This window comes from Dermacentor albipictus, chromosome 6 (genome assembly GCF_038994185.2).
Source record: "Dermacentor albipictus isolate Rhodes 1998 colony chromosome 6, USDA_Dalb.pri_finalv2, whole genome shotgun sequence".
Lineage (NCBI taxonomy): Eukaryota > Metazoa > Arthropoda > Arachnida > Ixodida > Ixodidae > Dermacentor > Dermacentor albipictus.
Window position 1 is genome coordinate 61,940,017 of NC_091826.1, and position 22,264 is coordinate 61,962,280.

Consider the following 22,264-nt stretch of genomic DNA (forward strand, 5'->3'; position numbering starts at 1 on the left):
AGGTCGGGGCTTCGATTCTGACTGCGGCGGCCGCATTTCGATGGGGGTCAAAAATGCAGGAGCGCCAGTGTTGCTCAGGTATACGCGGACGTTAATTAACCCCCGCTGGTCGAAACTTAACCGCAGTCGCCCCGCCTCGGCGTATACCTCATAATCATGCCGTGGTGCTGGCATGGTCGTAAAAACGCCAACATAATTTTACTTCGTTTCATACCCTGCAGCGCAGCACATAGACGTGCACAGCTTTCTTCTCTGTGCGTTTGCTCGTTTTACGAGCTTGTCCTTAGGTGAGCGTGAATGACAACTAACTAGCACGATTTTTAAAGCGAAAGCATTACTGGCCGCGAAGTTGCAATTTCGCCGTGGCCGTGCTCCGAGGAGGCACATGACGTCACACCGCGTTCCTCGTCGTTGCGCTCGCCTCCGCTCGCTTCGCCAGCTGCGTCGCACACGTCGGAGGATTGAAAAGGAGAGCTCGCGTGCGCCGCAACCACAATTGAGGTGGCAGTATGGACGGCGACAGTTCTGATAAGCAGGAGGAAGCCTGGAATCGAGATCAGAACGAGACGAAGAGGAAACGAATCGCCCAGGAAACAGATGAACAGCGCGCCAAACGACTGGCTGAACGCCGCAACTTAGCTAGACAACCAGACTAACCTGGACTTGCAATCAGGATTAACCAAGGCTAACGATGCCTTAGCTTTCGCTACGTATATCCTGGCATAGCCGAGCTAAGCCACTGTCATTTTTTTTCTTGTGAACTGCATTCTTTGCTTGTAAGTATAAATGGGCGTGGGCAGGACATGTAATGAGGAGGGAAGATAACCCATGGTCATTAAGGGTTACGGACTGGATTCCAAGGGAAGGGAAGCGTAGCAGGGGGTGGCAGAAAGTTAGGTGGGCGGATGACATTAAGAAGTTTTCAGGGACAACATGGCCACATTTAGTGCATGACCGGGGTAGTTGGAGAAGTATGGGAGAGGCCTTTGCCCGGCAGTGGGCGTAACCAGGCTGATGATGATGATGATGAATGAACCATAACTGAGCATCACCATCGTCATCCTTCTTTATCGCTCGTTTCCCGCGGCCGTAACGGCCGAGAGCCCCGTCGACATTGCTCGTGACAATCGCGAGAGGAAGGATCCTTGCGCTAAGCGCGCGGCGGTCGCCTTCCAGATCGTTCTTCGTTACCAGCGCCGAGCAGCAGCACCGGCAACCGCAGCCCAGCCCGAAGATGCCGCCGCCAAGTGAGTGATCGCCTCTGTCTTTCTTCCTTTGTTTGCTTTTTTTCGTAGATCGCTGTAGCGCCGTTTGGCGTAGCTCAGGCAGATTTTCGACGCGTCCCAGGAAGCTCTGCGGCTTTGGCGTCGCTCTCGAGGGACACCTTACGAGTTGCGGTAACCGTTGCGGCTATGAGCCTCCCACGACCATTTGTTTGAAAGGATTCCACAGCGAGCAGCTCTTTTTTCAAAGATTCGGTTCCGCTGGGATTAGCTCTGTGTAGTGTTTTACGCTAAACGGCAAGGTTCTTACTGTTGCCGTGTAAGTCGCGGGCCGTTTTTTTCCGTCGCGACGATAGATTGATTTTTTACACGCACGGCTCCAGAAGGTCACATGTAACCGGCAAGCGGAGCCCTCAGGAGAGCCCCTGATGTTATAATAAAGGAGACGGCGCAGGATCTCCAGGACACCCATGGGTAAGCGGGCGATCAAAGCTGGAAACAGGGTGGGCCGTGGGTTGGGGCCGGGGAGGCCGCGTGCCAGAAGTGTATAAGATCAGCTGTCCGCTGTCGCGGACAGCCGCTTTTTATGCGCACACCCCCTGGCACGCGCAGGCCTCGGCGAGCCCGAACCCACGGACCAGTCCGGGTTCCAGCTTTGGTGTCGCCGTTGCCGCTTTGGTGTTCTGGAGCCGCCGCCAGTGCGAAATAACGACACGTCGTTTCAATTAGTACAAAACACGATTGAATAAATATAATTACGTCTACCCGCCAAACTGTGACGCTCTACCGTGCCCCGCGACTTCTGCAACACTAGTCAGAACTTACCCGCTAAACTACCCTCTGTAGTGGATCCGATTCCGCCGCCGCCGCCGCCGCCGTGGGCGTCTGCACAACGAGCGTATGTTTATGTTCGCGGCGCCGGCCTCCCCGGCGTGGAAGTCACGTACAATAACGTTTCAGTTTCACCGGCGCTCGGCTTCTCGCTGGTCGCTCTCAAAGTTCGTTCTCTTCTCTCTGCGCGCGTCTGCCTATAGCGGACGCATTTCGCGCCCCTATACCCTCGGAAAGTTATTCTTGCTGCACACTGTCCGTTGAGCCAGTTTCAGGGTTATTAGGTTCGAGGAGAACAGCTGCCGGTACCGTAATTTAATCTAACGTAACGCCGCTCTTCGAGCCCTCGTATTCATAGTTTTCAAAAGTCGAGCTACAAGCTGCACGGACGGCGCAAATTGTGCTCGTACATGTGGTTTATTCGCTTTCACGGAAACGGTCGTTGCGAATAAGTAGTTAGCTAGTAGACCAATTATAAAAATTACGAATTCTTTTTTTTTTAATTTCGCGATTATGATACGTTTATTTCAAACTTGGTTATCGTATTAGCGGACAACTCACTTTTATTACAAACTAATAAAGTGCGCGTTAATTCCCAGATGTTCATCAAATTTAGGGCTCACATTTTCGTATTCAAGGCTGGGAGTTTCTATAAAAGGACCACCAAATGTGATGTCACCGATTGCGGAGGAAAGGGCGAAACCCACTTTCTTTTTCTTTCTTTTTTTTTGCCTGCCCACATAAAGACCGCAGTCAGCCGGACGTGCTATATGGAATCAGCAAGGTCACATGGGGAGACGGGTTCATTTTTGTGAAGGCGCTCGCATCTCTCAGTACAATATTAGTGTAATTGATTAATGTAAATTGGTTATCTAAATTGGCACAACCTACATTGTGCCAATAGTTTGGCATGTTAGCTGACTCTGGCCTTAGGTAATCGAACAACTACAGCTCGTGGTCACTGCTAGAGCTAGAGCCGAATTAGTTTTTTTCTGTTTGTTGTTGTTTGGTCGTCTTGACTGTCGCATCCAATGCCGTTATCGGTTGGCGTCTGCTCTCAGAAGCAATCGAACAGCTGGGTCCAAAGAGCAAAGCACTGGTGACTAATGCCATTGAGGAAGTGATTAAAACGAAAAGAAAATCCGTTTGAGTGGCGTGAAAATAAGATTAACCTTATCTGCAGAGGCAGAGGTGACAAGGATAAGACGAGCTCGTATAGGCCAGTTACACTTAAGTCAGTGGTTTACAGAATGGCAACGCAAGCCACAAAATTACAGCTGCCGAATTGGGCCAAGAACAATGGTATACTGGGGGGAACTACGGAATGTGTTAACGCAAGGCAGGCGTTTAAATGATATCTTTGTACTAACACAGCTAATAGAGATTTCAATAGCTCAGAATAGCTCAGTGGATAGCATTTATAGACATCAAGGGAGCTTAGGACAACGTAGATGAGGAATTGCTATGGGATATTCTCAAGCACGAGGGCAAACACCACGATTTCGCGGAGCTGATCATGGAAGATGTATCGGGTAGCGTATTCGTATGGGACAAGCGTTATTTGTATGGGAAAGCCGGAAATGCAGTGAAGTTGTGGAAATTCACCGAGGACGGAAGCAAGGATGTCCGCTGTCTCCTTTGTTGTTCACACTTTATGTTACGGACATAGAAAGGCGACTGGAAGAAGTGAATCAGGTTTTGATCTAAATTACATCCGTAATAGGCGAAAGGTGCAACAGAAGATGCCTGGACTAATGTATGCGGACATTGTAAGGGATATACAGAGACGTCCGAATATAGGTGGCAATGCAGCTACGAATATAACCCTTAAGTTTAGCACCGAGAAATCAGGAATGTTGATTCTTATAAAAGAGGCGACTAATGACGTGTTACCTTAACGGGAAGTCGTACCCATAATCACGCAATATGAATACTTGGGCTCACACATAAACGAAGGAAGGACCTACTCAAGCGTACACTAGGATAATTTTTAAATATGAAAGGGAAGCTGAATGCAGCAACAATGAAGCTGAGAACTTTCGGGCCAAAATAAATGTGAGGTGGTTTGAGGAAATTGGAAAAAAGTGTAATTGTGCCAGCGCTATAACGTTCGCAAATGCGATTCTGTGCTTTATATCTGAAAGCTTGTCGAGGTTGGATATTAACGAGAGGTTGGTGCACCGAGTGGCTTTGGGGGCTCGTGGTAAAACCACAAAGGAGGCATCTCAAGGTGACATTGGTTGCTTTTTATGAGGTCAGAGAAGCGCCGAGCTATATTACTTTTGATAAAAGACTAAGAAACATGAGTGAAAAGAAATAGGCGGATAAAGAACACAAATATCTGTACCTCAAAAGCGTGGACACGGAATCAACGAGCAACTCAAGAAAGTTGTCAATCAAGTACAGGGTAAATGAAAGTGTAAATAGACAACTAAGAGTTACCAAAAAGAAAGTGAAAGTAACAGAAGGTAAATTGTACGCAAAGCATGGAAACAAAAGAAGATCATGGAGATTTACAAAATCGGCAAGAAATGAAGGGGGTGGGAAAAGCTGTATGATAACACCTTAATATTTGAGATCCGAGCTAACTGCCCGAGGACAATAATATACCGGAGCAAATATGGGACACATGATAAGGTATAAGTGTGCTCAAGAAAATCCCGAAAACGGCTCTGCTCATAGTAATAGAATTACGAGCCCCGTATGGTATGTCCACCTTCCAGAAGCCTCGGAATTCAAAGCAGGTGGAAGGATTAACTGGGCAGCAGGCGTGATAAGTGAGACGATTAGACTGTCAGCAAAAAAACAATACAGCAGATATTTATCGAACGGGACTCGTTGCAAGCATAGGTAATGGTACAATACATGGATAGAGCAAGTAAGATCGAGTTCAGATAGAGAAAAAACGCTAGATGGCGATAAATGCTGCAAAAGCTTGAATAACTCCAGCAGGCTTGGCACCCATTTGTCTCTACCCCGTTTCATCATCATCATCATCATAAGACTGACTACGCCCACTGCTGGGCAAAGGCCTCTCCCATACTTCTCCAACTACCCCTGTCATGTGCTAAGTGTGGCCATGTTGTGCCTGCAAACTTCCTAATCTCATCCGCCCACCCTAACTTCCTGCCGCCCCCTGCTACGCGTAGTGCAGCAGAAAGTTAGTAGTGGTAGTAGTCGTAAAATGTGTAGCAGGGGCGGCAGAATGCGTAGTGGTATCATGCCAGGTTCCCCGTTTCAAAGGCGATGTCAATGAAAAAGTCATCGTCGTTAAATCGGAGGCTTCCCACGCAGCCTTCAACCCCACCACCGGCATAGATGGCCCCCTCGTCGGGTCGCGGTCCATGCGCGCCGTGCCCCTGCTGTGGTGCCGACAGCTGTACATCATCCTCTGGAAGAACGTGTACGTGAAGCGGATCAGCCGCCACTACCTGACCACGGTGCTCGAGGTGGCGCTCATGGTGACGCTGCTGCTGGGCATCCAGGAGGACTCGGTGGTCCGGGAGCCCATGGTGCGCCGAGGGGACACCGTGTTCAACCCGATCAAGACCGACGCCTTCTGGAACACGCAGCGGGACGTTGCCCACATAGACACGGTGAGCGCTGCACGGGATGTGCCTTCGCCCTTCGCGCTGACCGTCGGGTGTGGGGCCATGTGGATTATTTTGATGGCACCGGATGGCACCGGTGATGGCACCCAAAATCAAAGAGCACCGTGTGGACATCTGGGGATCCCTTATGTTCCCAGATGCCACGTGGGACATGCTGCACATTATGCCCGTATCCAGTAGAACGAACATACTTGCATCCTAGTTAGAAACCGGTATGTTACCGTATATCATATGGAGCATGTCTCATTTCAACCTGTGGAGGTCCTGCCTAAAAACCCCCGTGTTCCCCATATGTCCCACCGCGGTATCTCATGCACGGAGCACGCACTATATGATATATGACAACACACGGCACTTGATTTGAGGTCCTCATACGTTGATATTGTATATCCGCATTATCGGATGAAGGCGCATATAATTTTTTCGAATGATTTACCTCGAAGGCGGCGACAGTGAGCGCTAATGGATCAGAGGTGCTAGAATGGATACTCTCAATTTCCACCATGTTGTTAAATTCCGCCACGTTGGCACTTCGAAAAATTAGGAAGGCCGCCGTAGTACCTCAGATCTATCCCAATTGACGAGATGGGGAATACGATAACGCATCGCCATTTCAATAGAGACTTTTAGCGTGTACGCTATTCCGGTAAACGGGAGCGGTTTGGGCGGATTACCGGATGGTCGGGGCGCAAACGTGAGCGGTGAAGCCGCCTGGTGTTGTAGAGCTCAACCAGACAAACGCATAGCTAAAACTGCAGTAACTCACCATATCCTGCTTCACCACTCGTGCAAATTTTTGGCAGCGGCGTAATTGTGAACACGATTACGCCACTGTCGAAAATTTACCCCAGCAGCAAAGCAGAATACAGTAATTAGCTCTGTGTTTGTGTGGTTGAGCTTTGCGCCACCAGCTGGCGCCACCGATCGGGCCGCTCACCTTGACGCCCCCGCTAAACCGGAAAACCACCCGCGCTTGCCCGAATACCGGACACGCTAAATGTCCCTAATATGTCCAGCAAAGCACCCCCCCGCCTTCCCGCCTCCCCACCCTTACCTTTCATGGTCTATAGCCCTGAAACTGACACCCTCTCAGAACACCGACTGCTGATGTTTATAAACAGTTAGTATGCCCACCTTGTAAGAGTAATGTATGACGTCCATGACAAAGGGTCCTCCGTCCGTTCACTGCAGTATTATCAACGACAAGTTTAACCTAATGTAATATCCAAATCACCGCCGCTCGGCCTCGCGCTTGTAATATACATTATTGCAACCAGCGCATCGACGAACGTGATGCTGTGGTTCAGCATTTCCGTTCGTTCGGCAAGGACAGATGCGTTACATCGCCCGATCATAAAGATTGTGTGGCGCGCCTATTAAACAGGAATGTGGCGGCGCTTTGCGGCCACTTTTGCTTCCGAGAACACGAAGGTCTTATCAGAACGGGCGATGTGTAACGGCAAGTTTCGCGGCAACAGCGGTCGTTATCCTCTGGGTAAGTTCAATTCGTGAATGAAATTGAGCCGGTGTTCTGAGGCGAACCGTACATTGTCTAACAAACCTCCTAGATAACCTGGTGGTAACATGCACACTGAATATTAGGAGCCCGTCTCACAAGCGCCAGAACGTGGCCCAAAGCGTAGCGCAGGAGGAGCTGGAGACGCCAAGCCTGTGCTAATGCCAGCGTCGCCGAACCTTTTCTCGAGGAAGGTATCTGGACCACTTCGCTTCAAGTCGTGTCCAGCTCTTGCAATGCAGTCAGCCTGGACGTTGTATTCCGCAGTGGGCTGGTGACCACTGCAGCACAACGCTGTGATGCGGTTCGCAGTTATTGTGAGGAAGTTATTGCATAGGCGTCTGATGTCCATGACGAGTTCCACCGATGTGCCTGGCGACTTCAGGGACTGTCGGGCCGCCCTTGAGTCAGTGAAGACGGCCCAAGACTCAGCTGCCTGGTTTATCATGTAATCATAAAAGCTGACGGCAGTGCAGCTAGTTCAGTGGCTGTAGCTGAAGTGCGGTGAGTGAGAGTGGCAGAGATGGTAACACTCGCTCACGGAATCCACACACCAATGGCATATGATGTATACGTCGTCAGTGTAACTATGACGGTGAGCCCTGTAGCTGGTGTTCACGTGCTAGAGCAATATATGTAAGCGCTGGACCGGGTGTATTTCTCTTGCTCTTGAACCCAGACCCAAACGTGGCAATTGTCTACGAAGAAATTTTCGACAGTGGCTCCGTCGGGATAGATGCTCTTTGGTAATGAAACGGGACCGAGGTCCGCACTACAGGACCACTGCAGGACCGCTGCGCAGACGCCCACGTCTGGGTCTGCGCATGCGCAGTACCGTCGCCCCTAGTTTTTACACACGCAAGCCGCTTGCATCCCCTGACCTCAAACTCTCTAATATTTGCGCCACACTGCGTGCGGCACAAAGGGAGAGAGAGAGAGAAAAAAACTTTATTGGTTCTATCAAGGGGTTTAGCGGTGAGCCGTCTTGCGCTTGCTGCCTGGCTCTTCAGCACGGGTGTGCCCCTATTCCAGGGCTCCACTGAGCCTGGCCACTTCGCATGCGTGCTGCACCATTGCCCTTTGGGCGGTGAGCTCGCTGCTGGTGAGCAGCCCTCCCATTGCTCCGCACTCGGGTTTTTATGTTTATGGAATGTGTAGTTATGCTTACATTCCCATGTTATGTGGTAAAGAGTTGGTATTTCTCCGCACCATGGGCAGGAGTTTCTGCATTGTGTCGGGAACTTGCGCAAAGAGTGCCACCGCGTCCGCTCTGCCCCGCGCAGGTGTATTTCGCGCCGAAGAGCAAGTACCTCTCGGCACTGACGCGCTCGGCTTTCGGCGCGCTCCGCGTGAGCAAGGTGATCGAGGTGCCGACGGAGCAGCAGCTGATCGAGCGCGCCCGCGAAGACGCCAACTACGCCAACGGCACGCTGCCGGCCACCAGCGTGCTCCTCTTGTACACCAACCACGCGGGCGCGAACGACACGGTGGTGCCCGTGAGCCTGCACGTGCGCATGTACGCCGGACGCCTGCCGTTCGACCTGCAGGTGGGAAGGCGCCGCGTCGCCACTCGCTTGCGCTCGACGACGACGCGCTGCGCGCGCGATTTTTCGGGCCCCGTCTGTAGCATTGCGCGGTGCTTTATACGCGACGTCCTATCCGGTTTGCGCGACATATCTCCTCGAGGTTTCGTACATTTTTTTTTTTTTTTACCTGAGCATCCCTGCTGCTTTGTACGTATACATACTGGCTCCTTCAGCTGTACCGAAATAATGGAACGACATTATTGCGGCATTCCGTAATCATGGAATACGGAACGCTTACGTAAGTGCCTTCGAAGATATCTACAAAGATTCTACAGCTACCTTAATTCTACGCAAGTAAAGCAGGAAGATACCTATAAAGAAAGGCGCCAGACAGGAAGACACAATCTCTCCAGTGCTATTCATTGCGTGCTTAGAAGAGGTATTCAAGCTATTAAACTGGGAAGCCTTAGGAGTAAAGATAAATGGCGAATATCTCAGCAACCTTCGGTTCGCCGATGACATTGTTCTACTCAGCAACAATGCAGACGAGTTACAACAAATGATTGAGGACCTTAACAGAGAGAGTGTAAGAGTGGAGTTGAAGATTAATATGCAGAAGGCAAAGATAATGATCAGGATCGCCAGTCGGCCTCCAGAGTCTGTGAAGGAGTACGTTTATCTAGGTCAGTTAATCACAGGGAACCCTGATCATGAGACGGAAATTCACAGAATAAAAATGGCTTGGATCGCATCGCATACGGCAGATATTGCGAGCTCTTGACTGGAAGCTTACCATTATTATTGAAAAAGAAGGTGTACAATCAGTGCATTTTACCAGTGCCGACATATGGGGCAGAGACTTGGAGACTGACAAAGAAACTTGAGAAAAAGTTACGGACCACGCAAAGAGCGATGGAACGAAGATTACTAGCCATAACGTTAAGAGACACAAAGAGAGCGGTTTGGACCAGAAAGCAAAAGGGTATATGCGATATTCTAATTGACATCAAGAGAAAAAAATGGAGCTGCGCAGGTCATGTAATGCGCCGGTTAGATAACCGTTGGACCATTATGGTTATAGAATGGGCACCAAGAGAAGGAAAACGCAGTCGAGGACGACAGAAATTCGCGGGCTTCAGTTGGAATTGATTGGCGCAGGACAGGGGCAATTGGAGATCGCAGGGAGATGCCTTCGTCCTGCAGTGGACATTAAACATGATGATGATGATGATGATGATGATGATGATGATGATGTATACTATGCACGCTTGGTCAGTGGTCCGGGCGCCGCTCCGTCCTCGTTATCACCGGAATCGACGGGTATTTAATGGTAGTTGGTAAGAATGAGCAAAGATTATTATTAAACGATTCTGGCTGGTTTCGACGGAATGCTTCAAGAGACATGGCAAACACGAGCGCGAACCCACCGCTAACTGAAATTTTATCTTGAAGTTAAGCAGCAAGGGTACCGTTTCCTAAGGGGCTGGCGAAAAGGCAACAAGAGCAGGTTGCCTAGTAAAGTAGGTCTTCGCCTAACAGACACAGAATGAAGGCGAAAATAAAAATGTAGTAAACGCATACAACACAATATCAAGCAGATATTTGTCACGCCTAATTGAATATTCTAAAAGGCATGCGACATGCTAGAAAAGAAACTAGGTAACTTACGAAAATGTTGCCGTGGAACGGGGACCGATCAAGGGGTACTGCTAGAACAAAGCAACCACTCAGTCGTTTAACATTAACAGGGTGGCTGGCCGTCACCCTGGCGGAACACTATGTCACCAGTGCGAAGCATTGCAAAAGCGACTTTACCACTGTCACCCATTCCCAAGGCGGATACTTCTTAGCTACGCTGACTTCACAAATCGCCTTCTCTTCCCGAGGGTCGAAGTGGGCGTCACGTTGCAGGGTCACGATTCATGTATCGGCGGAAGGCAACCGCATGAAACACGTAATTTCCAGTTATCTTCGGTGTGGCGTCTCCAAGTCCAAACGCAGACGTTTAAACACGATCGCATAGCGACGCTTTGGACATGAGCTAAATATACCGCGATAACGGACTACCATACATCGACACATTTCGATAGGCGTTTACAATGCAGTAAAAGTGTTCCCCGACTAAAGCGACAACGACCAGTACTGCCTATGACGTCACCACATAGAGGTCCATCGACATCGTCCTCCGTCTCAGCACCGTCTTTGAGAGACCTAGCAGGCGCGGAAGCTACCAGTAATGAGTCCACAAAATTCGCTCGCCTTGCAAGCAAGTTACGCTGTATAGCGAGTAGTAAGGATAGCTATGAATCCAAACAAGAGAGAAGTTCCCAAGAATATATATATTTGAAGTGATGAAAAGCGTCGAACAAGGAACGTCGCTGTGGCCAACATTACTACAAGAGGATTCGACAAAGGAACCGACGAAAACAAATAGCCCTTCTCGAAACTTTGGCTACCGCAACATTCCTTGTTCAACCACTGCTGATCCCCCACAGTTATTTAGTGAGTGTGGTGACAGCATTCACACCTGTTTCATTTTTGAAACGGTGTACCGTAGCGATGTACGTGTGGCTGTCTTTCAAAGAACTGTGTGTCTTAAGGATATGCGCAGCGCAAGTATGCCCTTACGGGACAAACTGCCAACAATCCTTCGCACAACCTTTCACTTGCCTGCTGGCTGCGAGCAGGTCCTATATCAGCAGAGGCTCATCTCACAGCCCGAGGGACCCGTGGCCGAGGAACGGTTCCCCGAGATGAACACCATGCTGCCGGTGATGGCAGCACTGCAGCAGCGCCACCTGGAGTTGCAGGCTGAGCGTTTCGGCTACGAGCACACCGTGAAGCCGCTGAAGCTGCAGCGCTTTCCTTTTCCGAGCTACCTCGAATACAAGGACACCAAGAACTACGCGCTGGTGCTCACCCGGTTCTGCATCGGCATGCTCATCCCCTTCTCCTTCTTCGTCGCTCGACTCAGCGACGAGAAGGCGACCGGTGAGCGCGGCGCGTACCGTACGCTCTACCGACTATAAGCAGGGCTACTCGTAGTAAAAATGCGGACTACGAAAACTGCAAGCCCTCCATCCGCCATGGCAACGTGAACACCGCATTAGCACCGAGAGGATTAATGACGTGGTGTTATGGTAGTCTTAAAATATGCATGCTTAGGATAAGGTTCCGTTGACGCAGCGTAGGTTTGGAAGAATTCTGGCAGAAGAATTTGTGCATACATAAAGTAGATCACTTGATGATGACATCTCCTGCTTCGAGTCAAAGTTGACATCTCGCCCGCTCGCTGCTGCACCGCAGGCATGAAGGAGATGCTTCGGGTGATGGGGCTGAGCGACTGGGTGTACTGGGTGAGCCACTACCTGAGCGGCTTCTTCATGCACCTGATCACCGTCACCCTCATGATGCTCTTCGTGAGCGTCAAGAGGAACGAGGAAGACCGCTCGTTCATCCAGTTCAGCGACCCGCTTCTGCTCTTCACCATTCTCATGTGCTTCTGCAGCAACTGCCAGATGCACGCCATACTAATCTCCATGTTCTTCACCAGCTGTGAGTGCCCTCCCCCAGCGCTTAACTCTGCCCGTCAGTTTTGAGGTGAAAGCCTTCGCTGTGGCGTAGTGGCTAAGGTATGTCGCTTCTGAGCACGGGGCTCGATCGCAGATTACGGCGGACGCGATAAAACGCCTCTGTACGGCGATTATAGAGTGCGCGTCGTAAACTGCGGGTGCGTTTTCAGGGCCCATCAATCCGATTCACGTTCCTCTAAACTTCACAATTTCACAATTTATTTATTTATTAGTAAAAATACAGATAATTGCATGTGCGTAGTATACATAAGGAGGTCCCAAAGTCAAAGACTGTATCGGGACCTCCTGCTAAAGACACTTATGATGTTATACAAAATTTAAAGCAACAGTAGTATAGATGAGAACTAAGAGTAATATCGAAACATGTTTGTAGCATATGAGTAGTAAGAACACTTGTTAACAGCAGGACAATATAAAAAAACGGAATACAAAAAAAATGAGGAGAGTTTCAGTAAGTATTTATTATGAATGATTTTAGTTCTTTTTTAAATTGGTATAAATTTTTTGCATTTTTGATGATAGGGGGTAAAGTGTTCCAAAGCGATATTGCGGAAAATTCCGCAGTCTGTTTACCATAGTTAGTTCGCACTTTAGGTAGAAGAAAATTATTATTGAGTGCAAATCTAGTGTGACTATGAGCTATTAGGTCACAAGGTGAGAAGCAGATTGATGGTAGTTCCTTAGTCATATATTTGAAGAATAAAATTCCTAGATTATATTTGGTCAGTTCTGAAATGGTTAGGATGTTGTTTTCATGTAGTAAGGATTTTCCATTAGCAAAGCGTGAACTACTTGTAATTATTCTTATGGATTGGTTCTGGATTACCTGGAGGGATGCCAAGTGAGTGTTATAAGTGTTACCCCAGCATAGTACGCCGTAGTTAATATGAGAGTGAATGAATGAGTAGTATAGCGAGATTAATGTATTATGTGTAAAGTAGGGACGAGTTTTAATTAGAACGCGAATACCGTATGCTATTTTCTTTTTGATGTGAGATATGTGATCTTTATATTTCAAGCTGCAGTCAAGAGAAATCCTAAGAAAAGATGAGCGTGGACTGGGAAAGATGGAGTGTGAGCCGAAAGTTAAAGAAGGGGAGAATGCCGAATGTTGTTGATGTGAGGAAAATACAACAAATTTAGTCTTAGTGGCATTAATGGATAATAGGTTGGCATTACACCAACTTAAAACATTTTGTAGATCAGTATTTAGCTTGTTAATAAGAAGTGACATGTGTTTATCAGAGGAAAATATGGTAGTATCATCAGCGTACAGAATGCACTTAGTAGAGGACAAACAGTTAGGTAGGTCATTGATATAAATCAAAAACAGTAGTGGTCCTAAGATGGATCCTTGAGGGACGCCAATGTTAGTGGTTTGTTCTCTGGAGTAGACGTTAGATACAGACACTATTTGAACCCTATTTGATAAGTAACTTTTTAATAATGAGAGCGCAGGACCACGAACACCGATAGCCTCAAGTTTAGTGAAAAGGATAATGTGGTTTAAGCAGTCGAATGCCTTTGTTAGATCAATGAAAACTGAGCCTGCAAGTAGACCATCGTCAATTATTTTTTTTTAATTGGTCAGTTAGATGTATGAGTGCCAAATCTGTGGAGTATCCATTACGAAAGCCAAATTGGCATGAAGAGAGAATGTTAAATTTAGTGAGATATTTGGTTAGACGCATTGCGATTAATTTCTCCAGAACTTTGCTGAAAAAGGGTAAAATACAAATAGGGCGGTAGTTATGTATTAATGTACTGTCACCTTTTTTTAGAACTGGAATGACTTTACCGCGTTTAAGCTCGTTAGGAAACACACCAGTCTTGAATATCGAATTAGTAATATGAGACATGATATCAGAAATTAGGTGGGCAATCATTTTAATGGTAGCAGGTAGAACTTCATCTATTCCAGCACTGGTGGGTTTTAGTTGACATATAACGTTATATATTTCTTCTGGCGTTGTGGGGAAAAGAAAAAATGTGTGAGGGAGACGATTAAGTTGAGTGACTTGTGAAGGAGAGGGTGTGTCATTATCAAAAAAGTAGGAGCTGAAGGCATTGGCTATTTCGTTAGGGGAGTTATACTCTGAGTTATTGTATATAATTAAATGACCAACTATCTCTTATTAATTTGTTCTCAAGATCAAAAGCTGCATCCTGAAATTTTATACACGCTAGAACGGCTCCTAGGAAGTGTTAGCCGAGCGTGATGCTATTAGCAAAGGCAACCAGCTCGCATCACGCCCAGATCCTGAATGGGTAAGTGTTGAACGTCGATGCCGCTTGTCTGTTCTCCAGAAAACCACCCCTGCGTGTACTTCGGGTCCTGCGGTTTTGCAGCCGCAAGAATTAGCCCTTTTCGCTGGGGCGCGTTATGTTGGCAAGCGCGTGTGCGTGTCTGTGCGTGTGCTTCAGGGGCGCTTTCGAGCTGCCTATGGTGTGTTTAAAACGCTAAACATTTCTTTGCCTAATCGGAGCCAAGGTTAAACGCGAGGCCGTCAAGAAGCAAGAAGAGAATCTACCAAGGTCAAAGATGCCGACTGGAGCATCGCCACTTAACGGGACGCAGACGCGTACTTTCAGAAGCACTTTGCCTAAGACGAACTTGGTGCGGCGTGTATCGTCCGCGACCAACTGTCGTTGCCATAGCACGTCGTCAGGATGTCGGGTACCACGTATGTGGTGGTCGTCGAGCGAGTACTTCCCCGGGAAATGCTTCAGTTAGCTAGGGCTTTGCGCCACTTGCAGGGGGGGGGGGGGGGGGGGGGGGGAGACAAATGCTTCTCATTCACCTATATAATCTTCAAGGCTGGATTTGCCGTAATCGTTTTGTCCCTGAACGCCTTCCAGTGTTTATTCTGGAGAAATGAAAGTTGACCTGACGCCCCCGTGCACCCTCGCCTTTTGCAGCCCAGTACGCCATCGCCGGAGCCATGCTGTACTGGACTTTCAGCTGCGTGATGCCCTTCCTCACGCTGGAGCAGGCTGGCGGCCAAGGCTACTACTATATACAACGCAAGCACAAGCTGTGGACATCAATCTTCCCCGGCATGAGCCTCCACTGGAGCTTCCGCGTCCTGGAGCGCTTCGAGAAGTTCGGTACGACACCGCCAGGAGCGAAGCGCTACCGCGGAGACTAATCGACATGGCGTCCTCTGAATAGTGCCTCGGTTATACATCCAGTTATAGGTGCCACTAATATTGAAAGTCGAAGTAGACCAAGCACAAGAACAGTGGCTGCAAGGTTGTCTTGGCGTACTCGTTCTGACTGATAACACGGAAACGAATTACTGGAATAATTATTTCATAAAAAACAAAAATGTAGTTCTCAAAAGTGGATGTGCGAAAGGCAGTGTTCCGGTGATGGAGAAGAATACTCTGTATTATACAAGGCTAGTAAATAAACGCTGTTGTTCGCTGTACCATGTCGTTATGTCTTTGAGGTGGTGGAGAATGTAACTTCTGCCGTGTGTGAGCAAAGGCTGGGCAGTATGAAATAGGGGCCCTAGATAACGTGTGCGTGCCTCGTGCCCGGTAAAATTGCACTCTGTGTTCAGATGGCGATAGTCCTACTGTGCCATCTCTCTTTTTACCTACGGGTTGAAAGTTTAGCCACGTTCCCCAGTTTTATCGCCATGTCCGCCATTGTTGCACCTGTTGCCCTCCTCTTGCAACTGCTGTAAATGCTTTACATACTACAATTTCTCGAGCTGATGGGGAATTCGCAATACTCTGACACCGAAACGGGTGGCTTTCACGTTCTCTTTCTTAAGGTATATTGCTACCGCCCGATGTTTCTGGTGTATAAGTGATTTGTGCCCTGCGAATAATTTTCAATTAAGTCACGACTTTCGGTGATATTTTTCGTTTCCCTAACGTTAAAGCTCAGCTCATCAGGCCTTTCCACTTTTTCAGACGCGATTTTCTTCTCTTGATACTGTAATTATGTCACGCCTTTCCCCCCCCCCCCTCCTTGTACACCACCATAAACAGCAGCGGAGAATTAAGGTGATATTCTCGTGACTGTTAGGACCGCGCTGCACGAACTATTATGTACTTAAACTTACGGATTCATGTACACTGTAATTACAAAAAAAACTCAGCCAGTTTACAACCATGCCTTACGCAAATCACTACTGTAAAATCAACAACGCAACAATATCTGCTCCGCGGCTGCATATTGGCACCGTCGGCAACCAGTAAGACGTATATATTCCGGTGCATTTTTAATGCATCTGCGTTAGGAATGTCAAAGTGGAAAAAATAGTATGTGTGAGAGATATGGGGAGTCGGTTACGTGGTAGAGGGAGAGAGAATTACTCTGGCATTTGCCGATAAATCGCCGCTGAATCTTGTTTTCTTCTAACGCGCCTTGCGCATGCTAAGATTTTGAAGCACAAGCATATACAGAAATTGTCGTTACTTAGCATTACACAAAATACTAGTTTTACTTCGACTTTATACTGTTAAAGAAATTTAAGCGAGTAGATTTCTACGCTTCTGACGAGTCAAGAGGATCCTTTGATAAAGGCGCGCATATTTTTTCTGTTTTCAGCTGCTTTCGCGCTGCACATTTATGTGATACTTTAAAGACACGATCGTTACGGCGTGTACAATACGCAGTTAAATAACGAGTGGATGCGCACATACACTCCACTAGGAAACAAGCACAATGGCGTCTTCGCCATATTCTACGTTGGACATTTGCTTCTTCCCCAAATGTTTGGGTGTTCTCTCCATTAACATCGTCAAAGGCGGCAGATTGACGAAGCGCAAAGCAACAATAGAAGCAACTGCAGCAAATAAAGCACGCGATGGAGACTCTACCCTTGGCAACAGCGATAAGCCCCTAGAAGGTACGACAGCTACGTATGGTGAGGCCATATTAAAGAAACAGCTGGAAAGTACAAGGACGTACGTTTTTGCCGAAAAACGTTTTCTTGGCCTACCTCTGCTCCGTTCTCGCTCCAAATTTCGCTGAAAAATCACATGGTGTGGTTTGGGTTCCTTAACGTTACTTGCCTGATGGTTAAGAAAAAGAAATGTATAGTTGGCTCCCAAGGTGACGCTATCGTAAATTTCTGTTGCCGCCTTTTGGCAGCTGCCGAAAGCAACCGCATCGGGAGATGTTTTTCGCTTGTTCAGAAGAGCGGGCAAGACGCGACAACCCTCGGGCAATCGTTAAAACTGAGAGCTCGGCGAGTTTGGTGTGGTTCCATCTTAACGAAAAAGCGCGCGAAAAAGACGTAGACGAGAAAGAGAGAAACGACAAACACGGACGCTACTAACTAACAGTTTATTTCCATAGAAACAGAATAAATAGAAAACTACGCCGAAAGCACAAAAACCCACCCTCTCAAGTGTGCACGAGAAAACGAAAATAACATAGACGTGGCAACAGCAAAGCCGGCTGATCAAGAACTGATTCGCACAAACCCCCGAAGGTAAAACACTTCTGCCTGTGACAAAGCTATCGAGGGTTGACTGATGCATCTGTCACCCTCCGAAAACATGTAAGAGGCTTCCACTATTTCCCTTGATTTTTTTTTCGCACTATGCCTGCACTAAATCTCGGTTTTATCAAAAACGGGCTTACGCAATCTTAAGCTGCAATGAACCGCCAAATGTGAACCAGTGTCATTCTTTCCTTTGATCGCATGCTTTCCTGGATCCTTATAGTTGAACCTAGATTAGTTTGCACTACGCAAACCTTTCCACAAGTGCACGATATTTTATAAACAACTTGAATTTTGCAATCCACATACTTCGTCTTATGATTGGCAGTGCTTTCATGAGCAGTGCTTCGCCTTTCGGACGAAAGTGCGATTTTTTCTTAATAACCAGGTGGTGGGTAACTGTGCCAAGTGTTGCAATAAACGATCCGGATCATACAATGCAATCTTTCTGTGAAATTCGAGCAAGTACAAAGCAGCGGTAAGCGCCAGGCCTTTTTTCTATACAATTTCAAGTGAAAAGCGCACGTCTCTCTATATAAGAAAGTATTATAATACCGAGACCGATCAAGTAGCAGCGCTGTTTATTCCAAAAAAAGGCACCGCCCCAGCTCACGCGCGAAGAAGTAGTAGAACCGGAAAGATAATGATGGCTATGTACAAATGAAAACGACGAAGTACGTTAATAGTCCTTACAGTATATATAGTATCAGTACAGAACGGATGTGTAATAGAGAGAAGATAACCTGCTGTCGTAGCGTCTCGTGCAAGCAATCGGCCACAACGCTTGCGTCTCCGCTCACAGTCCCCAACGGGGCAAACTGGAGCAACTTCTACGACCGTTCCGCGACGCCGGACAACATCACGTTGGCCGAGCTCTTGTTCGTGGGCCTCATGTGCGACTGCACCATCATCTTCCTGGTGTGGTACTTGGACAACGCCCTGCACGTGGGCCCCGGCATCTCGAAGCCGTATCTATTTCCCTTTCAGGTAATCGCGGTTCGCAGGTGCGATAGCAGCGTCGTTCGCCTTACGAGGACGTGACCCTTTTTCTCCGCCCATCCATAAGCGTGGCAGTTTGGGCGAGTTGGTGTGTCATTACTGTTTTAGGTTTTAGGCAAAAAAAGGAAGGAGGTAGGGGTAATCAAAGAGAATGGAAAACAGAGTGAGCGCTCACTCTGTTTTCCGTTCCCTTTGATTACCCCTACCTCCTTCCATTTTTCGCTCTTCCTGAGCTGCGCTACAAGCCTAAAACAGTCAAGACATAAGCGGCCCGTTATACCCGATATTTCACGTTTTCGTTTGTTGCACGCTTCGGTTTCAACCTCCGGGCAATTGAAAACGTGAGAAAAGCGAAACCGCAGTCAACGCTAACGGGGAACTGCGATGGTCACTGAGCGCAGAATTGGCACAGCTAGCAATGTTCGGACATACAATGTATGATGGGCCACCAGCCAGTAGCTGCTGAAGCTTGCCCTCGTGGTAATAAATTTGAACATCTGTAGGTTCCCTGTAGATTTGTTTTATGCATGAAATATTGGAGACTGTCTACAGTGTTTCAAGATTCAAGGAACTCGTCTGAAGTTTCTTAAAGGTAGAGAAGGTGTAGTGATTGAGCGATAGTCATTACTTTCACTACAGAGCTACATAAGCCAGGAGCACTCGAGGTAGGAGGTAGGACTTGGAGGTAATTATGAAGATATAACCAATAAGCTTTTTAAATTAGAGTCAGTCGATTTATCGTCATGCAATGCTTGTAGTTCGTCATCCTAGGAGTTGATCATTACTTCCGGAAAGGCACAATGCTTACGCTGCTAATTTCTTCAGAATAATTAATTCCCACAAATTTCACTCACAAAATTTTAAATGCCGAACAACACAACTGCCATGCCTTGAGCAGATGTCCATGAGTGACGTTTCTACCTTTCACCGTCGGCATGAATGAAGCGAGCAAGATCCCGCTTATAAATATACGCTCGCTTCGTGCTAGCCAGATGGTCAGGCGTAAACATTAGAATAGAAGAAAGAATATAGCTGAATAATTTAAAATAGGTGAGAATAAATTGTCCAGATATTTCAGTTAAAGTAGTTTAATTTTCACAATAACCTGACCGAATGCTCCCTAGAATTGTTTCACTATGTCTCCTTCTGTGGTGAAATGAGTTCTGAGGCTTGCAGGAATTTGATATTGCAGGAATTTCAAGTGCACTCTTTTTTTTCATATACCCTGTATGAACAAATGTCAACACGTCTGTATGGTCGATTAGCGGCGCAAGAACTTCCCATTAGATTGCTTTCAGTAATCTCGTAGGCAATAGTGTGCACTATGTAAGGTGATTAGTTCGTAAGCTGTCATTAAAAAAAAATACATCTACATCCTCTTTAGTGACCATCTAGAGAGGCACTAAATAAGTTTTTTTGCTGAGGGGAAAGCCTGCAGCCAAAGTTGAAAGCCATAAAGTCACGCATGTTAGAAGCAGACCTTGGTAACCGGCACATAACGACATGAAGAGATGAGCGTTTGTGGTATGCGGGAAATGCGGGAAAGCAAACTTTCCCGCATTTACCTATATGTCTCCTGTGGCATGCAATTAACGGTTCACTGTCAGCACGCTTATTCAAGAAGATTTCAGTTCGCAAGCGAATTCACCTACCGAACTAACTTATTTACGGGCTTGTTTACCCTGTTAGGAGTATACCAACTCTATTCACAGTAGCATAATATCTGTGATACGGTCTGCGCATCGTGTACTGAATGCCGGGGTCAATTTCGGGTAAGAACACCGGGAAGTAACCGCTACCGATGGGACTTGTTTCGGTTTTGAAATATCTCGTAACGAAAACGTTTCATCTATACTCAATCTACAAGGGCATTCTAGCGTAGAACCTACTGTAGGCCTCGTTGTAATCACTCTGTAGTACAGTGGCTAATTAGGCCCACTACATAACGGAGCAGTTGGCGGCGTACACAGTTGACGAGAATGCGCTTCGAAATATTCTACGAATGTTGAAAGTCGGGAACCGGTAAGCACGAGTACAGCCAGTTGCGTCTCGCCCCATCGCGCACGCTCAGAGCATCTACTGGATTCCGAGGATGTCTGAGCTGCGAGCGCCACCCAAGTCGGTCGACGAACAGGTGAACTTCGAGCCAGAGCCGACGAACCAGCTGGTTGCCATCGAAATCATCAACGCCAGCAAGGTAAGTGCGGACGCGGACCGGCGCAGCCTTTCGCTTATTCCGCATCTCCGAATCGAAATTTCGAACCTAGTTAGCCAGATGCGAGACAGCAGGCAGGCCACCCACTCGTCGAAGCAGGCAGAAAATGCCGAAATATCTTGCACGTCAGGCTACAGTCCCCCGTTTCCCGAGTTCGTGCTTTTCGTCACGTAGGATGGGGATGTCCTGCACGTTTTCTGTACCAGTGTCACGCCGGAGGGGGTTACATCGTCGAGCCACCACAGCTAAAAGCAATTTTAATTGCCAAACCTCACCCTAATTGTTCGTAGCGAAGCGCCCCGCCGTTTCGCGCTTCAAAAATACCTTTGGCAGCCCTCTTCTCTCTAATGCAGCGATGCTCCTGCCACCTCTAGCTTGATCTCGCGCCGAATGCCGGCTTGAGGCGGTTTAAGAACAAACGTTTCTCTTCGGCCAGGGCCGATTCTCTGGTGAAACTTTTCTCCTGAGAAACCTTTTCTTTCGTCTGGATGAAGAGATTTCAGTCGCCGGCAAGTCTGAAATACATTTGTCTTCATACGTATCTTTTTACGGGAGAAAAAAATGTGCCAGTGAAAATCCTTTTTTTTTTTGCAATAGTCGCCCCAAATCCCTCACAGCTAAGTTGCTAAGACGGAAGAGTGCTTCAATAATTGTTCACGGGGCGTCTCTCGTAACAAACTAGCTTGCCAGACATTAGTTCGTCCACAACTCGAGTTCGCATTGCCCGTCTAGTCAAGGTCATCAACCTAATCAATTCTGCGGAATCCGTACAAAACTAAGCAGCGTGTTTTACCACCATGGATTGTTATAATCGCTCTAGTGGGACTAACAGAAGATGCTGCTTCTCCCTTTCGTCATTCCAAGCGCGACGAGGGAGAGCCTCTGTTGGTTTATTCCATTCAACTGTTTACTACACACATCGAAGTATTTTACATTACAGTAGCACAGCCTCATCGTACGTCAAGCCGGCTGTTGGGCCTTGCTCAAGTATTCGTGTGCCCGCGCTGCCAAGAGCAATCAATCACTGGAACGCTCTCCCTGACAGCACTGTTAACGTCCGCGAAAATGTTGCGTTTAGAAAGGCAATATATCAACCTCGCGGGAAACTACGTGACACTGGTTATGCTAGCAGAATGCCAGCAAATTTGAAAGTAGAAAAAGTCGAGAAGCAGGCATAGACAGAGCGACCGGAAGGTGGCCGGACTAACAAGTGAACTTCGTTCATGAAAACGACGTCCCCCGCGTGGTACTGATTGATGATACCAAGTTCATTACAAGATAACAT

General features: G+C 47.6%; 1 protein-coding gene across 3 annotated transcripts in view; it reads left to right on the top strand.

Annotated features, from left to right (window-relative positions):
- The first annotated feature begins 1,089 nt into the window (after positions 1–1,089).
- The window catches only part of LOC135896581 (phospholipid-transporting ATPase ABCA3-like), a 70,918-nt gene continuing 49,743 nt past the window's right edge, over positions 1,090–22,264 (top strand). For 2 of the 3 annotated variants that reach the window (XM_065425037.2, XM_065425038.2), the window contains exons 1-8: positions 1,090–1,247; positions 5,349–5,650; positions 8,465–8,728; positions 11,395–11,698; positions 12,014–12,262; positions 15,220–15,408; positions 18,568–18,752; positions 20,836–20,961. In XM_065425037.2, the coding sequence (XP_065281109.2) occupies positions 1,235–1,247; positions 5,349–5,650; positions 8,465–8,728; positions 11,395–11,698; positions 12,014–12,262; positions 15,220–15,408; positions 18,568–18,752; positions 20,836–20,961 (1,632 nt within the window). In that variant the 5' untranslated portion in view covers positions 1,090–1,234. The remainder of the gene's footprint in view (positions 1,248–5,348; positions 5,651–8,464; positions 8,729–11,394; positions 11,699–12,013; positions 12,263–15,219; positions 15,409–18,567; positions 18,753–20,835; positions 20,962–22,264) is intronic. The other variant, XM_065425039.2, reaches the window with a different exon arrangement.